The sequence below is a fragment of the Microcebus murinus genome, chromosome 9, assembly GCF_040939455.1.
Source record: "Microcebus murinus isolate Inina chromosome 9, M.murinus_Inina_mat1.0, whole genome shotgun sequence".
NCBI lineage: Eukaryota > Metazoa > Chordata > Mammalia > Primates > Cheirogaleidae > Microcebus > Microcebus murinus.
Window position 1 is genome coordinate 19,414,129 of NC_134112.1, and position 20,685 is coordinate 19,434,813.

The window sequence follows — 20,685 nt, forward strand, 5'->3', positions numbered from 1 at the left end:
CCTCCCACGTTGCAACACGAGTGTCGAGAAGTGTCGGTCACCAGTTCAGAGGAGGGAATGGTCAGTGTCAGCCGAATTCCACTGCCACGGACTCCCTGAAAACATCCAGATCCTCCTGGTTCGTCAGACACTGCACAAGCCGCTTGAATGAGCCTTTCAGAAGTTCTGTTATACAATTATCTCACTGAGACAGAATTTGACCTACATTTGTCAGCACCTGGGGATTTGACAACCCACAAACGAATCTCCTTCCCATGATGACATTTCAGAGCTCTCCAACTCAGGTGCAGCAACCCACTCAGTACTGCAAGCGGTAGGACAGTTTGTCTCGTATATATCGTGGGAAAGTAAGACACGCTTACTTTGTGCCATTATGTTCTTACTCTGTCAGATTGTAACACTTAACACACTTTGCTAGTCTTTTGTCTGTAATATATTTTAGGTAAAACATAAAACACCAACATACTGGGCTTTAAGGTACATTCCAAAACCAATTATTATCATGCTCCCAAGCCCTGTCTGAACAGTATTATCTATTCTTTAAAAATAGTTTTATATTTTAGGAAATAATAGGAAATAATTTTATTCTAGAATGATATTGCTTATTTTATAGTCTGTGATGATTACATTATTCTTCATTGGAGAAAATTTTTCATTTTTCAGTGTATTTGTATAATGTTCCCACCATCAAACAAAGTAATATGAGCTATGAAAAAGGCAAGTCATCAAGGCAGGAAAAGCAGAGTTTAAGGTAGAAAGTTCATAATTTGTTTTTGCGGAAGAGAATTAGATCTTCAAATTATCAAATCAAAAAATTAAACACAAATGGCTTGGATGCATCCATCAAACAAGTATGTGCTGAATGGGACCAGCCCTTGCTAGGCACTGGGGATACAGCATGAAGGTGAGAGGGACCGTGTCCTTACAGAGCTGACACTGGAGCAGGGAAGACCCCCAGGGAGCACATCCATGCATGACAGGATGGGCACCGGTAAGGGCTCTGGAGAAAATGAAGCAGGACAAGGGAACACAATGACAAGGTGCGGGACTGTTGGGGGCAGTGTTTGGAAAAAGGCCATCTAATAAGGAACTCAGAGACCAGGGTGAAGGAACAAGAATGTGTAAACATGTTGGACAAGTGTGTTCCGGGCACAGAAAGGGCACAGGTGTGGAGAGGGTGTTGGGTACCGCACAGGAGTGACAAGCCCAGAGCACGGCAGGAGCATGGTGAGAAGCAAGGATGCTTTTTGGGAGGTGAGGCCAGGGGTGGCGTTAGGATCCAGATCACCTAGGGCCTTGTAGGCCAAGGTCATTCTTCCGACTTGATTCTGGGTGAGATGAGATGCCCCAGGAGGGTTCTGCTCAAATAAGTGAAATAATTTGTATACTTTCAAGAGGTCACTGGTTGATAAAATTAATAACATTGTCTGGAAGCAATGGTGGTAATGGAGGTCATTAGAAATTATCTGATACATTGTCAGGGTTTTGATGTCAAGATTTGCTAATCAGTTGAACACAGGATACAAGAGAGAGAGGAATCAAGGAGCTCATAGTTGATGGCCTGAGAAAATGGAGCAATCCAGCCAACGTCACTGGCTGGAGAGAGCTAGGTTTGGGGAATGGTGGCAGACGAGATCTCCATTGGGGCCATTTTCAGTTTGAGACTCCAGGTAGACACCCATGCAGGCATTTGCATATAAAAGTCTGGACTTCAAGGTGGGGCTGGGTACATAAATGGGGGAACTATCAGCATATAGCTGGTTTTTAAGCCATGATTCTGTATAAAGTCACCTAAGGAAATGGGGGTAAATGGAGAAAACATCTTGGTTGCATTCTGAAGCTCTCCAATATTTAGAGTTTTGAGAAGATAAGGAAGATCCAGCAAATAGAAAGAGAAGCCAAACAGATAGAATTCTTATAAATCCATAACACAAATGCTGAGAGTGCTCCAAACGTGTAAGTCCTTGCACGCATAGACACATCCACACACGTGTGAGTGCACAACTGTACGTGATTGCTGGGTGAGATCATTACATTAATTCAGTGACCACCAGGGGTCACCTTCTCTCAGCACCTGCCACTGGGCTAGGTACGTAGTGACCAAGATATCTCAGGATGGGACAGTTGCTGCCCGCTATTTGGGGCTCACAAGAGAGGCTATCTCGGCCCCTGTTGGTCACTCCTGTCCCCCAGCGGTAATAATTACCAAGCCCTCCAACCTACATTCTGGAGGGAATAGACTTAAGTGTGGAAAAATGTCAATTGGCTACAATTGCTGAGAATGCAAGGGAAAGGTCTAGAACCAATGTCCCCAAAAAGACAAAGCTTAGTGACCAAACAAAGCTTAATGACCAAAAACTAGGTGAGTATTAAAGATGGGTGTGGGGGTGAGAGAACATTAAATACTTAGGAGTCACAGAAAGAAAAAGAAAGGGAAATCTCTCAATAGAAGCTTTCCTTCTCAGTTATACTAAGTCCTAAAGCCAGAACCCTGGGACAAACAGAGTCCATAGTCAGACCCTGCTTTTAATTTGTGATCCCAAAAAGTGTGACTCAAAGCAAAAACCATGATTATCATCTGCAACAGGGTAACTAGCACCCAAAAATCTAGGGGGCCAGCCACACACACAGGCAGGCACCCACCGAGAAGCAGAGAAGCCAGGGCCCCACAACCAGCTTGGGACCTACTCTGGAAGCAATTGCGAGGCAGAGGTCAGCGAAGAAACTGAAGCTAACGCTATGTTGCAACTTTGGGATTAGTGCTCTTCTCTGTCCTTTCAACATAATATTTCCTTCCCACATATTTGAAGGCTGTTAAAGTTTCCCCTGGGCATTCTCTTCACCAGGGTAAATCATATCAGCACATCATCATTAGTGAAATATATCTACTAAACCCCCACCTGGAAACTTGGCATCCCTCTGAGCTGGCCCGCTGGCTGGCCCAGGCGATCTTCTCGCAAAAGGCTGTCCTCTGGCTCCCCACCAGATCACCCGACTTCGCTGAGGTGGGGGAGCTCCAAGCTGCACATTCTATCCATACAAATGTCCCGCCCCCAGCGTGCGGGGGAGGAACGACCACCTCATGTAAATACCAGTTTGTACATTTCAGTGTCAGGCTGAAACCAAGCATTAAAAACTGAGACTGAGAAAAACTAGACATGAAACTTGAGAAGCAGTGACATCATGGAATTGCTGCACTAATAACAAAGAAAGAAAATAACATAGTAAAAAAAAATAATAAAGATGGAGATGATAAGGATGGAACCCTGGAACAATGGAATGCCAGCCCAATTTAAAACTTTAAAAAAAAAAAAAGGATTCTCATTTAAAGTATGGGAAACTGGCTGGGCACGGTGACTCAAGCCTTGTAAATCCCAGCATTTTGGGAGGCCGAGGTGGGAGGATCGCTTGAGCCCAGGAGTTTGAGACTGGCCTGGGCAACATAGCGAGACCCCGTCTCTACATGAAACGAAAAATAAATAAATAAAGGATGAGAAACTGTCTAATCACAGGACAAGAGTTATGTGAAGGTGACCTGAATCAGAGCCTGGTCCGGTTTGACACTTGCCCTGGACAGGGAGAGAAAAGTATGGGTAATCCCCAGGGAAACTGTTTGCTGGGTCAGGGTGTTTTCTCAACTGTGTGGTCAGGAGACATTCTCTGAAAGGGATCTCATAGGAGTCAGCCCAGAGGGGGCCAGGATTCCAGGACTTGAATTGTGGTCCCACGTCTCACTGATTTCAGTGCACTCTTTGCTTTTTGCCTTTTTGGAGCCCTTGTGACATCAGCTATGAAACAGGTTTCTTAAGAAGACCTACCCTCCCTACAGCCTGGCTTTGAGCAAAGTGAAGTTCAGACTCTCCCTGGTTTTTGAACACCGTTTATTTGCAAAATACCTGTTGAGACTTAGTTTGTAAGGTGCTATTCTAGATGTTTTGGGTGATAGTGAGAAGAATCAGACGCTCTTCTACCCTGAAAAAGCATATAGAGTCCGGTAGGAGAGATAGCCATGCAAATAATAAAAACTCAGAGGAGGCAGGAGGCAGGGTTATAATAAAAGTAACTAACATACGGGCTTTAAAGAACAAGGGATTCATCCTGATGGGATGACTAGAGGAGGTTTGATAAAGTTGACATGAACAGAAAAAGGAGTACCTCAATAAAGATAGTTAATGTGCAATATAACTGTGCTAAAGCGTCACAAAAACATTATTTAAATGATACTTGACCTATTACAAAGTTCTATGCCAATAATAGAATTTCAACTGGACCTAGCTACTTTTAAGTATAAACATAACTATTTATGTTTATTTTTATATGTCATTCCTTTTCCATTAAACCTCAGTTGGGAAGAGTTTTTCAAAAATTGACCCCTGCATAAAAGTCACTAGAAGGGTTTATTAAAAATTGGGGAATCTCAGGTCTGCGCCAGAGCTAGCCAGACCTATTGAATCAGAATCTCTGGAGTAGGACATGGGAAATCTGCATTTTTAGCAAGCTCCCTGGTGGTTCTTATGCACATTAAAATCTGAAAGCCACCACTGCTGGGGCCCTGGTGGGAGAACAGAAGGAACTGAATGCAAAATTCTTACCACTGGACTTGTTAACTTGTTAACGACCTGCAACTGTGTGAGAGAAGACACTATAGTCAAATGCAAGTGTGCAAATTGTGTGTCAAATTGAAGTGTGCAAGGGAGGAAGGGGCAGAGGCTGCCAGTGAAGGGAACACACAGGGAACATAATCGTCTGCCCTGTGTCACCGGTGTTCAAATTCCACTCTATGGGCCCCCGACACACATACACAACTACTGGTTTCAGCACACACTCACACTTTCATTTTAGACTCTAAAGATAGAAGGTAGTTTGCAAACTAAAACCACCATCCCAATGTTATATTGAACACATGCATATACATATACCGACACATAAAACCTATCCCAGTCAAGGAATAATAGGTTGCTCTGACTAATCAAATATTCCAGCCAAGAGTTAATATCTCCGGCTCGCACAAGTTAATCAATTTTCAAAGAACTCTAAAGCAATAAAAGGTAACTTCAAAACTGTCTCGAACATAATTTAATTCTCTTTTTGTTCATGTAAAAAGCATTTCTCCAATCTTGCAGTGCCTCAGGACATTATTAACATAAATGCTCAATAAATATGTGCCGTGTTTAATGACCACCAATCAATCATTTTCCTACGCCAGTCCTGCAATGCAGTTCCCACATTTCCTGTAGGGCCCCTACTACGTGCTCCCCCACTAAGCTGAGCACCGTCCCCCATCCCACCCCCACTTCCCCGCCACCCTCAGAAGGGGTCTTAAGGATGCACAGAAGAGCCCATTAATTCAGAGTTGGAGGTGCACGGATTGAGAGGCATTTTGCTGTATCACCACATTTTAGTTCTAGTTTATGAACCCAGTGGAAATTCACTCTGAATTTAAAGGCCCCCTCACTCAGGTGCATTGCAATAACCTGGAGGATAAATATCCCCCCTGAAAAAGTCTGAAGGTACTGAAAGTACACACTAGGTCAAACCACGTCAAATTGCTGTTTCTATAGGTCAACGCCAAATAAATATCAAAAATTCATAACACCCAAATCTGGGGGCTCTAGATTTCTGCAACATGGCCAACTAGTATGCAAAATAATTTAAGAAAATTTCGTGTTGCCCTGGCTTGGTTTACACGAGACAGAAAAAAATTCAGTTTTTAATAAATCCCAACTATTCCCCTGCACACACATGCACCCACGGAGGAAAGGAAGCAATGCCATCTGGTACATGCATTTCCAGCACGGCCCAGCAGGGACAGAGAGGGCTGTTCTCTCCAGCAGAAGCCACCCCCAGACTAAAACGAGACTCACAAAAAGGGCAGGCCCCTGCCCCTTGCCCAGCCATCCAGCTCTTCCACAGGTTCTTGGGTTGCCTCTTAGGGACAAGGAACTCCATCCTGGTGCTAATGGAGCTCCAGCCCACCTCTGGGCGGTCCTGCTGTGCACCAGAACCACTGTTTCCCACGTGCTTGAAAACAGGAAATCGCCACAACTCAAGTCTAACAGGCCCCCTTCCCTACAAAGGGCATAAACGTGGGCCCATGGCTGGACCCTACCGCTTCAGCACCGCGGCTCCCAGGGAAAGTCTGCTTGATCTCTTATGTCCTCTCATTCAGGAAAATAGTGTCCCCCTGAGACCAAAAACACGCTGCTTTGTGAATGTCTTGATGCTACTGCTTTTAACCCATAAATCCACAAAGCAGGAGAGACCCAGCGGGCTGTGAGAGCCTCCAGAATCCGTGCATTTCTGAGAGGTAAAGGAACACACTGAAGCAGTCGAATACAGCGCTTGGCACTCCCGGGTTTTACTGGAGGCAGAAACTTTGAGCACTCCAAGCCACTGATGCAATGCAGGCCCTGCACTCTGAGCAGAGAGGGGACAATTCTGATATCTTGGCACAAATAGCTCTGTTCAATTAGAAAATAAAATGGAAAATGAGTCCCCACGTATTTTTTTTACTAAGACACTCCAAGAATAAACATGGTGAAGAATGAAAGTGTAATTACTTTGCTCATGACAAAGAAAGCAGTGAAGGGTTAGAGGAACCTTAGTATTATTGCTGCAGTCCATAGATATACAATGCCTCAAAGAGGAACTCAGAAAATAGGTTTTAAAAAAAAAATGTTTAAGAAGAATGGGGAAATAAATTAAGATAAAGATGCTAAAAGTAATTCTGAGTCTGAAAGAAATAGAAGAGCAGGCCGGGTGGGGTGGCTCAGGTGGGGTGGCTCACCTAGCACTCTGGGAGGCCGAGGCGGGTGGATTGCTCGAGGTCAGGAGTTCAAAACCAGCCTAGCAAGAGCGAGATCCAGTCTCTACTATGAATAGAAATAAATTAATTGGCCAACTAATATATATAGAAAAAATTAGCTGGGCAGGGTGGCGCGTGCCTGTAGTCCCAGCTACTTGGGAGGCTGAGGCAGGAGGATTGCTTGAGCCCAGGAGTTTGAGGTTGCTGTGAGCTAGGCTGACGCCACCACGGCACTCACTCTAGCCTGGGCAACAAAGCGAGACTCTGCCTCAAAAAAAAAAAAAAAAAAAGAAATGGAAGAGCAACTTCAGTTTTTCATGCCTCTTTTCCCCGGGCCAGGCAGGTCTCTTGTGTGTCCTGGAAACAGCCTTCCTGAGGTCACCCACTGCCGAAGAGGCCAGCAGGACCACGGAGAGGCCGACAAACCACACAAAGTCCAAAAATAAGCTGCTCGGCCTATGCCTACAGTGTTAGCACCCGTGAAAAATCATCTGGCCAAAATCTATTTATTTGACCAAGAATACAAAAGTTATTTTGGAAATAGGTGTTTTTACAAGTTAAAATGTGATGATCATTATCTTCCTTATTTTTATTATCGCTGTCCTTCTCTTTGAAGTAGGTCTGGGGTACCATCACTCACGTTGCAGGGCCTCTCTCACAGTCGTTTTATGGTCATTCCACCAAAGCAGGGCATCTGGGGGACATGCTGTGGTCAGTGAAGATGCCACTTGTCCCACCTTCTCATTTTCTCTTGAGTTACCTGTGTGAAACCTTAAAATTGTCAATCAGGTTCCAGATCTCTGAACTTTCATTTGGCAGATCTGGGTTAGTACTACCCATTACCTAACATTAAAAAAAAAAAAAAAAAAAAAGCTCATTACACTACACGACATGTATGTACAATAAGGCCTTTGTCCTTAAAAGAAAAACATAATTTTCAACAGAGTCAGCTCCCAGAAGCCAAGGGAGCTAACATCCAAAACCTAATATAAACATAAAGACTTGTGTAGAGATTTTGGAGTTAGCCTCAGTGAAAAGGGCTGGAAATGACCGGGAGTGCCAGCTACAAGGACCGGGAGGCCCTGGCTCGTTGTGACTTTTAAAAGTGGAAGACAGATAGTCCCAGAACCTCCTTGGCATCCCCTGCGTTGTCACGTACGGTTCTGCTTTTGACAGCAGGATGTATTTCTGTAAGAGGGAATGTTCCTTTTATCACAAACAAAAGCAGGTCTTCACATCTATATGATCCTATATTTTAAAATGTGATTACATTCCTTTTGAAGGGGGAAAAAAAAAGCATGTTTTTGTAGTAATTATTTAGAATGTCTTTTATAGAGGAGGTTGACCTTCTGTGACAAACTCTCTGGGAGACTTATGTTTTGGAACTTGGAGTTCCATTCTGGGGGAGCTATCCTAAGTGTTAACAACCCACACTATAAACAGGAAACTCCAGCCTGACTCCCACTCAAGTCCCAAGGTTGCGGACCTCTTGCTGAAGCCCAGGCCCTGACAGAGATGACCGTGACAAGGTTCTTACACTTGAGGGCACCATCCCTGGAGACGTGAATTATTTGCCTAAGTCACTACACGACAGGGCAGAACATGCTGTGGCAAGGAGCAGCAGCAGCAGGCTCCGAGGGGAGTTGCAGGCCGGCTGGTCCCAGGCATACAAAGCTGCGTGAATTGTGGGGCCCACATGTCCAAATCTACCCACACCAGTTCACCTGGGTTGCCCCTTTATACGACAGGTAAGCACAAGTGGTTGGTGGGAAAGCAGGACACTGGGCCACTCTTCAAAATGGACGGGGCTCAGAAGCATCGGGTTCAGGGGACCCCAGTAGGTAATTAGATCAAGCAGCTGATGCTTTGAGGATGAAAAAGAGAAAAGCAGCCCTTCTTCTTAATCCCCCAGTACTACCAGGGTTTTCCATCTTTCACAGCCACCTCTCCTGATATCCCATTGTCTGCTCCAGAGAAATTCAGAGTAAACACATGTCACAGCTGTTGACGATGAATTGTAATAAGAGCAGTCACTGGATCACTTCTCAGAAGTGTGGCACAGACAGTAATTTCACAGCCTGTCGATCGTGGAGGTGGGTATCATTGCTGAAGTGCTTACCACATTCCGAGAATTTCACATTTCTTAACTCACGATTCTGACAAGAGCCTCATGATAAAGAGAAAGATACGGAGATACAGAAATATGAGGCAACTTGCCTAAAGCCACACAGCTATTAAGGGGTAGAAGAAATAGGAACCATGATGCTATCATTTAAGAATATATTCATTAAATTATATGCTAAGAATTGGCTTGTGGTATACACTTCACATTCTTCTATTCCAGTTCCTGCCCTTCATAACAATTTCATTCGCGCTGTTTACAAATGGCTTTCACAAACATCATCACCTTTAACCCATTTGCATCTCCTCAGCGAGAACGCCCACTGCCAGCCACTTAGGTCTGTGTTGTGACTGGTCCAGTACTCACAGCTAAGGCTCAGAGACAGCAAGGCACCTGCTCAGTGGTGCACAGATTCTGGGCGGCCTGGCTGAGACTTGAACCCATATACTCAGACACCAAGGCTCCCTCTCCACAGCTGTAATCCCCTGACCAAATGGGCATGAAGAATTTCATGGAAAAAGAAAATATTTTACCTGAAGAACTAGCATGTGACATAAAATCATATCATAATATTTTAAAGCGTCATTAACAATTTAATAGAGCAAACCTGAAAGTTCATAATCCTAAGTTTTTATATTAGTCAGACTCTTTTATACTGTTACTTTTATTCCTAATTTTAGAAAAAAAAGTCTAAATGTGGCCTGGTCTGTTTTACATTTAACTATAGAAATATTCCAACAATGTTTGCAAAATGTATGTTAGTTTTATCCATGAAATTAGTTTTGTTTTGGTACCTTTTTAAATTTCATGTGGTATTTATTCACTTTTGTTACGATCTTTTAAAATTAAAGTTTGGAAAATTTGTGATTTTGGCATTAAATTTTCAAAATTCCTACACCATCTTAGTTTGGGATTCTTGCCAAATGGGCTTCCACCAAATCTGATCTATGATCAATTCAATTCCGTGTGCAAATAAATGTGCAGGAGGTACTGAGGGTTGAGACCATCATTTATTGTTTCAATTAGTCTGAGAAAATGAAAAGAAATTTCCTTCTTTGATACCCTCCTAGCACCTGCAGTCTAATGCTTTGCAACATTTAATATCACCAGCCTTTGTCTTCTTCAAACATCCTCGGCCTTGGCCTGTGCTTTCCCATTTCTTCGCCTGCCTCCGTAACTATTGTCCACACTCCTTTGTAGGTTTCTCCTTTTCTAATCTTCTCTTAGAAATAACCCTTCTAGTTAATACTATAGGCCCATTTATTAAAATCTCAATTTAGACCCCTTCCCAAGACAAATCATCTATTCTCAAAGCTTTGAAGTTTATTTATACACAGTTAAAATATTGCTAACCTCTAGTCCTGAGTTCTCTACACTGAGATCAAGATCCATGTTTTTAAGAGCCTAATAATGGGTTTTTCTACTTGGAAGGTCTATCAAACCCAATTCATCACATCTAAACTAGTCACCACCCACCCATCCACACCCCTGATCCCTTCTCTTCCTACACTGTCTATGGCATTGGCTAGAACTCTCAAAATTCCCTTCAGTTTGCCCCATCTCTCGCCTTTGACATCTATTTTCTTGCCAAGTGCTGTCAACTTGGGCTCTCAAACCCCTCTGCAAGTCTAGGGGTTCTCAATGTCACAGCACATTGGTGCTCTTTGAAAAAGTGAGTCGCCCAATTCTGATTAATTTATAAAATTTGTGCTGCAATTGAGCATACATACTACCATGAAAAAGCCCACCAGACTGAATGATTTGCCAAATGGGTCACGCAGCAGTATAAACCAGGGTACCACTATGAGCAAGGTGAGAGAGCTGGCTCTCCAAACAGAATTCTGAGAGTGGGCTCTGGGAAGTGAACCATTCAATTCAGGTAGCAGCACCCTGCTCTGGAGACGCCAAGTGACAAGCAAAGTGGTTGTGCTACAGGGACAGCCCACAAATCACTATAATGACGACTGCATTTTACCTACTCTGTCTTGCTGAGTGTGGTCTGGTGTCTTTTAGTCCAAATATTCTAGAATCGGAAAATAGTTAAAGAAATTCAAAAGAATGAGTAACACTGGTGTATCTCAACACCTTTTCTCCATTCCCACTGCCCACCCCTGCTCCCGGTTGCTTATTCTCACTGACCACAACACGTCCCTGAAGGCTGTTGTCCAAACTCCAGCTTCTGCACACTCCAAACATCCCCCACAAAAGCTCCTAGCGACCTTTATATAAAACACATCTTACTGGGTTGTGCAGCTGCACAAAAGTATTAAGTGGCTCCCCCCGATGATAGGAATGGAACTGATACCCTTATTATTGCATTCAAGGTGCTCCTGTGCTGGTTCCCACGGAGCTTTCTAACTCCAGCTCCATCAGAGCTTTGGACACACTGGACCCTGCCATTCCCGCACACCCCAAGCACATCCTCTTCTGTGTCTTTCCTCCAACAAAGCTTTGCCTGGACTCTCTCTCCTCCCGTGTGAAGGTCCCAGATACTTTAAGCAGAGCATTCATCTCCAACTGCCTTCGTACTTGGGTTTGAGTCTATTATAGTGCTTTTCTGTCGATCCTGTAAACTTATTTATCCACGTGTCCGTCTCCCCATCAGGCTGTGGGGCAAGAATCTATCTCCTCAAAGGAACCCAGACAGCACAATGCTTCAAACACAGAAAAGGCTAAAAATAATAACATAAAATGCAAGGGGGATGAGGTGTGGAAAGAAGGAAGAAAGAATAATATTATTGAATTTATAACCTGCTATCCCTAGTGCCTTGAGCGGTGTTTTACAGAATTAGAACTGGGAATCAACAGGTCTTAAAATATACACCCAGCTCATTTGCTGATCTTAACTAAGTTCAACAAGCACACTTGACCTCCTCGTGCCATGAAAGGTGGTGTTATTTGTGTTCTTTTATAGCACAAAGGATTCAATACACCATCAGTTAGACAGAAGTACCATAGAAGAGGGTGTGAAAAAATGATATCCTTTGTTTATTCAGTAAATTTTTATTAACTGGTTTTATTTTCCACCGTATTGCCTTGCCTGACTTTTCCCATTATCTCTCCCATGCTCCTTCCTTTGCCCTACCTGTAGTCCAGTCTAGGGAAGGGACCTCTTTCCTCAACACCATTTTCTACACTTAAAACACAGTTTACTAATGATGCACATGGTCAAGTCCAGTGCCGGGAAACAAAATAAAGCACCCTTGAAATGGGATGGGGATGGGGAAGGGGAGCAGTGAGTAAGTAGGCAGCAAAAACACACTCAGGTCTGGAACGGGGTCGAGAGACTTCCACAAGGCAGGCCAGGAAAATCCCCACGATGCCAGACCACTAGGCAGTTTTTCCAGAATTACAGTGCTCCCAACTCCCAACCCTATCCCTCTGCCAATAAAAGTACAAGTGAAGGTGACCCCACAGGCACCGAGATGTAAATACTCTGCAAGAAAGGAGGCCCCTCTTCCATGGAAAGTTTTTTTTTTTTTTAATGTTTAATGGAGAGCAAGGGGAAAACTTACACCAGGGCCCAAAGAACACTGGACCAATAAGGAAGCAGCCTAGATCAGCCCAGTCCAAGTCTGGAGGGGCAGAAAAACTCACTAAATGTCACAGGCAAACCCTGTTCATTCACAACGATGGGTGGGCTTGGCGTCCTTAGCCAGACGTCTCCATCAGCTTCCCTTTTCATCCTTTTCTGATAAACTTTTGCATCCTATTCCATGTGAAGAAATAAGAATTTTAAAACTCACACCATCATCAATAACAGCAATAAAAAAATCATTCCAGACAGCTGACTCTATGCCATGCCCTGGGCCAAGCCTTATATACTGTACCTTATTTAATTCACACAGCAACTCTATTAGCTAGATGCAGATATCCACCCCACTCTCCAGTTAAGGATACTGAGCTTTAGAAAGGTGAGGACATTGTCTCGAGTTCACCACCCGTTAGATCTGAACCCAGGCCTGTCTGATGCCAGGGCCACAGCTCTTTGCCTACATGACATGATGCCAGCCAAAAGCCACGTCTTCCTCGGAAAGGCTCTCCAAACTCCAGACTTGCTTTGGGCTACAGGATCAAAACCACTCTAACTGCCCTCAAGGAGCTAGCCCCGCAGAGGTTGAAACTACTCACTGAAGAAAGCCTTGAAGGTATCTGTAGATATTTTTAAGTAGCAAAGGACCAGCAGAGGCAAATCGGTTTAGCAGAGAAGGACCTGGCTCCCCATCCCAGTTATGTCTCTTGGTAACTGTGTGAGCTCAGGAGACTTGCACTGCTTCTCTGGGCCTGAATAAAGCGTGGATAAGAATAACTGACTCCAAGCTGGTCTTTGTGAATTTGCCAACACAGTCCCATAAATTAGTTACCTTCCCCCGAAACCGTTTCATTGAAAGGCAAATGGTCACATTACCTTCTAAACAGAGTAAAAATTAAAGAATACATAAATAAGAGCACTTCCTTAGTGAGCATCCCAAGTCTAGAAATGGCAAGAAACAACTCTGAAAAAATATGGCAACCTATGTATTAATATATGTTCATAGATCAAGTGCAGTTATCGCTCTAAACACATCTGGACTACTTTATATCTCTTCTGCTTTCTCCCTCTCCTCCCACCATCTCCCTCTCATACATATACATGCGAATTGAATCCTCATGCAATGTTATCTCCCTCCTTCTCAAACATGTGCCTAACACTTGCTCAGACAATAGATTTCTCTTCTCCAGCCAGTTAATTCGAACAATGAAAAACATGAGGATTTTATGGCGATAAGGCACCCGAGAGAATCTAAGATGCTGGGAGCTACTTGTTTAGCGATAAAGGATTTTTGTGATTAAAAAAAGCATTAGACAGCAGACAAGGTCTCCTCTGTTTTCCCTATTTGGTTGGCTCCAAGATAGGTGGAGCCCTGAATCTTGTAACACTGAATTTCACATTGCTTTTTATAAGCAAAGGGTCCATTTCTACATTGCACCTCTGGATTTTAAAAGAGGAAACTTCAACCTCAAAATAATGTTTTTTGCTGAACAAAATGTATGCCAAACTAAGCTATGACTTCTGGTTTTCTGAGTTCCAGCCTCCAAAGTTTTCTCAGGTTTCTAGTACGAGGCCCAGTTCACTGGCTTCTGCCATTTCCTCCTATTCTACGGTCAAGTGGAAAAGGCTAAGAAGTATGAGTACCGCTTATCAAGGACAGTTGGTGGATTTGGGGGATGTCCAAAGATCCAGGGAATTACTTTGGATTTACTTATCTGGGTATGGCTGGTTCCCATCAGCTATATTTCAAGGCAAGCACCAATGTGTTTTCCTACACATTATGGGAAAAATAATCATAGCAAGAAGGGGGAAAAATGTCACTCAAAACGGTAATAAGTCTGGGCCTGCCTTCCTCAGCCCCATAAAAGGCTTTTTTGTAAGGTGGGGGAAAGTCGTGCTTTGCTTTCACACTAAATAATAAAGCACGCCCATCTTTTAACCTCAGTTGCCCATCGGTTCTCTAAATTTTAGGACGATGGGCCAACTTCTCACCTTCCCTCTAGAACAGATGAACCAAAGCTTTTTGGCCTACACACTTTAAAATGAGATTCCATCGCCAGCTAACAAACAGGTTGTTCTTGGACCAGGGCTGGTTCTGGCAAGATGCTCGGATCTGCGCAGACGATGATAAATGAGAATAAAATTATTTAGTGCTGCTTCCCGTGGCCACTGCACCCACTGTCATCCTCAAAACCTCCGCAGAAATGAGCTCACTCCACATTTGAAACATTTTGCAGCTTAAAAAGTTTAAATCAGGCCAAGTTGATTTTGTGGGGTTTGTTGAGCTTTTACTCTGTAATTACACACAGGACTTTGTGCCACTTATTTCCTCCCAACTGTAACATTTTACATCTTTTTTAAGCATACCTTGAGGTTAGCTTTTTTTTTTTTTTTTTAGTATATGTTATGAAATAAGATATGAGCTTACGCTCAGCCTTAGGTACCTTTCTGCCAAAAGGCTGGACCAACACAAACTAAATATGACTATTCTCTTTATCCAAAGTACAGTTGTGACCATTACGTACCCTCTTAATGTACATACGTAAAACTAGCTCACGACTAACGCTCCCTGCAGGTCGACTGAAATCATAACAAAATGTTCCTTTCATGTAATGTGATTAACAAATGTTAACTAAGTGAACTCCAGAAAGACTCAAAAGAAAAAAACAAAATAACTCAAGAAATGCCAAAAGGGAAAATAATTTTCTATTTTCTCTCTGCTTTCTCATATCTTTAACTAAACAAATAGCCTATTTCTCGTGGTTATAGGCATGTGGTCTAGAGGCAGACAAAACTGAGAGTGGGCTCCAACTCTGCTATTGACTCAAATGCGACCTTCACAAGCTACTTAACCCCATAAACCTCAGTTTCCTCATCTGTGAAATAAAGGTACAAGCCCTCAAAGGATTTTTGTGAGGATTAAATGAAATAAGGAAGGCTTAGATAAGTGCTCAGCAAGTAAAAAGTGTTTCATAAAAGTTCACTATGGCTAACATTATCAATCTGCTAAATACATCTACCTTCCAGGCTAAGAATAAAAATGCTGAGCAGCCTCTTGGCAGTGTGGGGTGCTTTGAAATCCATGAGCTGCAGTGGGCCCACGGAAATGTGCAACAGCATACATAAAAAGAGGAGTGGGCATCCATCTATTCTTACTCTTACCAAGTCAGTACAAATGTTTGGGAAGCAATAATGAGTGTGACTACTTGGGCCCCATAATCCTAAACCCCTATGAAGATCATGATAACACATAGCTGTGCCTTTCAGCTAATGAAAGAGCTCCTAGTGGGTAAGTCTGATAGCCAGAGTCCTGATGTTACATATTTAGAAAGGATTTTTAACATCACTCACCCAGGGTAGATACCTCCAAATATTACTTAAATGTTAAAGACGTAAATGAACCTACTACCCTTCTGAATTCAATCAATACTTTTCTGAAATAGATATCATTCCCACTTGAACTCCAACTAATGCATCTTTTCAGATTTACTCTTTACTTTCAAAATTGCAGGATTCTAACACCTATCTTCTTATCACTAAGTCTCCCACTTGCAGATAAAGGCACTATTTTCCACTGAGGTAGGAGTACTAAAAGGAGGAATGTTGCTTCGAGAATTCTGCATAATGTTATTTGGGAACAGTCTGCAAAACCCAAACTGCATATGTAAACTTTATAAATGGGAATATTGCCGAAGAGAAAAACAATATTTTTACATGCAGAGCTCTCAGCACATTTAAATATTACTTGGTCAGGGTAATTTCGTCTGAAATCATAAGAGATTAAGATAAAATAATTCACTCACAGTATACAGATAAGAAAAATAAAAAAGGAAGATTATACACACATATGCATACACACATACTGCATTTATAAATCTACAACTGAGTCAAAATTTAAACTCGAAGCTCCTTTTCAACAAATTCTTTAGGTCATTAATTAACATGACAACCCATAAACTCAAAATCTAAAGACCCCTCTCTCTTACCTCGTTTTTATTAGGCACAATATTTATCGTGTCAGCAAATGCAGTGCATTTTTACTGGTTTCTGTGGATTTCCTTAGTCTCAAGAATCTGAGGATCATCTGATACCTTCACCCATTTATCACCATGCAACGTTGACCTTAATACTTGTCATGAAAAAGTTTGGGTAGTATAAAGTCAGATGGCTTGGCTTTCACCTAAACAGAGATGATTCCCTTCCATACAGCATGCTGATCTGGTAACAAGTAGTCATCTATCACTTTTGGGCTTTGCATCTGACTGCCTTAATTTATTTCCAACAGGGTTTTGTGATGTGTAGCTTTGAATCAAGGTTTGCCAACATTGATTGACATGTAAAACACCCTTAGGCAAAAATGTTGCTCTTTATGAGTCTATACTTCATCTCAGAAATTCTTATTTATATTACTTAATCTTCCCCAAGTAGTTACTTATTAGACTTATCATTGACTATTAAACTAAAATAAATTGAAACAAATTATTACCGGTTTGAACCTACTAGCCACTGCCAGTGTTAACTAAGCAGCTGACAGTTAAGTGTCACTCTCTCTTAAGGATAGAATTGTCCTTTCTGACAAATGCTTCCAAATCAGAAGTAAAGACTGTATTTGAGAGCTTAGGGTATGAAAAGCAAAGAAATCCAAAATTACATCTTGTCTTCATGGGGGTTTTTTTGTGGCTGTCACCTCTATTTCCCCCATCGCATAACTTATCCCTGACCTTTATTCCTAAATGTTATCTCATCATTTTCCTGCTAAGCTAAAACCATAGAACCAAGGCAGAAGGTTTGGTGGCACCTATGATTTGGTGGCAGCAGCCGTTACTTGAAGCAGACATTACAAACTGTAATTTTCACCAAGACAACATCATACAAAGTCCATCTTAAGCTTGCTTCTATAAGAATGATGACAAAGATAAGAATTTCCAGTTGGATGAAATGGAAATTGCCAAAGTCCACAAAACTCAGAAATTCAACTGGATTCAATTCACGAACTATGGGCAGTTACGCGCAATTTTGTAATGACTAAAGAGAAGTTTTAGGATCTGGTTATAGTATCACATTAATGGATTCATTTTGTCAGAGGAAGCAATTGAGTCCGTATTACCTGTCCACACTTACCGAGCAGACACACATTATGCAAGGGTTGTCCGTGATAAATGGAATCTGGAGGACTTCACCTTCATTTTCACATTTGGCAACAGAACCTGAAATTAAGGGGAAAATTTTTAGTTTAAACTTAGCTTAGTAGCATTATTACAACATTTTCAATTTTTACACTACTCCTTTTGGAAACATCTACCCAAATTTCAGAAAGTCTTAATGAATTTTACATTATCAAACTCACCAAAAACAACCCACTGGGGGAAAAAATCCATTTTGAATAGTTTTATTTAAGCAGGCTTTTTTAAAAAAAAGACTGTGATATAGAGATAGATTTTCTGTTCTCAGATTCTTTAAGCACAATTCCAAGTATTTCACTGGACCTTTAATAACACTCCTCCTTTATGAAGGCATTTCAACTAAACACACACCCCCTTATGCAAAAAATTTAGATTGGCCATTAGGGCAGATTTGATATTTGAACAAAAGTCAAGATCCATCCATCAATGAACATTAATGCCTTTATATGGATCTGCCTCATACTGTCTTGGGTTGAAATCACTTTTTGAAAGGCAATCCTCTTTTCTCTTCTCTTAGAAATTGCCTTGATATTTTCTTTTCTGCACCAGGTGTCAGTAAAGTATGTCCTTCAGAATAGCAACTGAGGTCTTCACCTGCCTGGAAATATATAATTATTATATCCTGCTATTAGTACGTTTTTTAAATATGATAGTTTCTTTAAATTCAAGGTCTGGAAAGCCAGTGCTTTAAAACGCACTCTTACCATAGTAGATATATGTGTATATATATATATATATATATATTCCTATATATATAGGAATCCTACAGAGTGAGAAAGGAGGATGTGAGGAAAACTGCACAAAATTTTTCCCTAATTGTGTGTGGGGGAGAAAAGATTAAAATAAGAGTTGAGGAAAACATTAAAATAAATTAAAAATCTTCTCCAATTCAATAGAAGATGTCTATTATCACTGCATTAAAGGCAACAGCCTCTCAGCCCCCAACCTCTTCACCTCCGCGCAGCCTTCCCAGCCCTTAACCCCGGGCTTCGCTTCACCGCCATCCCCGTCAACCAGTGAGGGGCAGGCGCCAAGGTGCTCGCTCCAAACCCTCCCGTGCCGGCGCGAGCCAGCGCCTCCTCTCCCAGGTACCACACCAGCGTCCCGGAGGGCCAATCCCTCCGCCCCCTCCCCTACCTGTCAAGAAGGAGGAAGCCAGAGACATGGGGACCCCCGAGCAATTGAGCAGCAGCAAGACGCAGCAGGTAATCCCAGGCGAGCGCCGGCAGGGACGCTCAGCCAGAGCCCTGACGCCGGAGAACCAGAGCATCGTCACCTGGAGGGAATCCCGGGCGCCTGCAGGTCCTGCGCCGCCGCCTCCGCTCCGCTGCCGCCGCTCGCAGTCAAAAAGGGCTCTCAGACGGCGTGTCGGGAGACAGTCCGCGAAGGAGGGAGGCGGGCGCCCGGGAGCTGGGGGGGCGGGGAAGGGGGTGCGAGGGAGGCGGAGGGGGAGGCGAGGGGTGGGGGGCGCCCAGGGAGGAGGGGTCCTGTGGCCCGACTCCTCCAAAGCAGCTTTTTTTTTTTAAGGGAGTTGCTAGCAGCGGCTTAGTCGTCAGCCCCTCCACGCGGGAGAGGGGCCCGGGACGAGGGGGTGTTGGGGCCGCCGGAGACGGACGGAGAGGAGCGGCGGCGCTGCCGACTGGGCATCGCCGCTCCGCCGCCGCCGCCGCCCGGGCTGCAGCTACCGCTCCCGGCGCTGCCGCCGCCGCCGCCGCAGTGTCCCCCGCTCCTCCACTCCCACCTCCCGCCGGCCCCGCCGGCTCCCTGCCCGGCCGGCGCGCGCGCTCGCCCCGGCGCCGGAGACAGGGGCGCACCGGGCGCGTCCTGGAACCCGCTGGGGGCGCCCGGGCGCAGGAGGGACTGCGCGATCAGTGCGCCGGGAACGCGTCTCGGCCCGGCCTCCAGCCCGCTCCCCAGCCCCTCCAGGGAGGCCGCGGGCCCCGGGGCGCGGAGCACAGCGGGGAAGACGCGCGTCCACCGCCCCGCGGGCGCGGCGCCTCCTCCCGTTCCCAGGGGAGCCCTCCCCCACAGGGCTCGCCGCCGCACCGGCGCTCGCGCCCGCGCGCCCCGACCCTCTGCGCGAGCAGCCAGCGGGGCTCAGGGGCGCCCCACCACCCCTGCACGCTCCCGGGTGCCCCAGCTTAGGGAAGGAGCCCCAAACCCCGCGCAGGAGGGCGCCGGCAACTTTTCACGCCCTGCTCTGCTTCCCTCTGGCGGGGGCGCGACAGCGGACTCGCGGGGCTGAGCGGACAGAGGGGCGAGTGGCCTTAGAGATAAGTGCTTTTTTGTGCTTATGTGTCTGCGCGTCTGGACAGTAGGGAGGACCGAAGTTGAAACGACATGCGAGGTCCATTAATAAATGCACAGAGGCAACCGCCTGTCGCCCTTAAAGGAGGCACAGCCGCTCCGAGACTCCTCCCTTCCACCCCCGGGCGGACTGGGACAGGGAGGTGCTAGTTGACTAATCATTCATTCACCCGCGAACGAGGGAGGGACCCGCCCGGCCGCTAATCTCTGGCTGGGGCCGCGGCGGCGGCGGCCTGGACAGCCTGCAGTCCCGCCGCCCCCGCCGTCCCGGCTGCGCCCTCCCGGCCCCTGCAGCTCGGGGTGTCCGGGAGTCCGCTCCTCTCACCCCGCAGGCTGGGTCGCCGCCTCCGCCCACGCAGTGGCACCTTCTACTCAAAAGGGGTGCGACTGGGGAGAGAATTTTGCTAGCCAGATTATAAAGGCACGGGGTGAGAGTGAGGGACGCTCGGCAAGTGCTGGGACCTGCTTGCTGATCGGCTGTCCTTGAAGGCCACCGATTTCCTTTCCCCGAGAACGGAAACCCGGTCCCTGCGCGCCCGTCCTCCCAGCGGCGGGTCAGCCAGGGTGGATGCAAACAGCAAACCGTGGACAAACCACGCTTACCCCCTTCCCCACCCCCCAGCGGAATGGACCGATGAGTCTCCTGGCAAAGCGGCTTGTTTGTAGAAACTACACCTTTGAAAATAAATTAGTCTGTTTGCTGACACATTTAATCTAGCTTCCTCTTACCCTTCCC

General features: G+C 44.8%; 1 protein-coding gene across 2 annotated transcripts in view; it reads right to left on the reverse strand.

The window, feature by feature from the left end:
- BMPER (BMP binding endothelial regulator) overlaps positions 1-19,211 on the reverse strand; it is a 242,643-nt gene extending 223,432 nt beyond the window's left edge. The window contains exons 1-2 of one of the 2 annotated variants that reach the window (XM_020289902.2): positions 18,919-19,211; positions 17,581-17,666 (exon numbers count right to left, since the gene is read on the reverse strand). In XM_020289902.2, the coding sequence (XP_020145491.2) occupies positions 17,581-17,595 (15 nt within the window). In that variant the 5' untranslated portion in view covers positions 17,596-17,666; positions 18,919-19,211. Of the gene's footprint in view, positions 1-17,580; positions 17,667-18,779 lie in introns of both variants that reach the window. The other variant, XM_020289901.2, reaches the window with a different exon arrangement.
- Between the last annotated feature and the right edge of the window lie 1,474 nt (positions 19,212-20,685).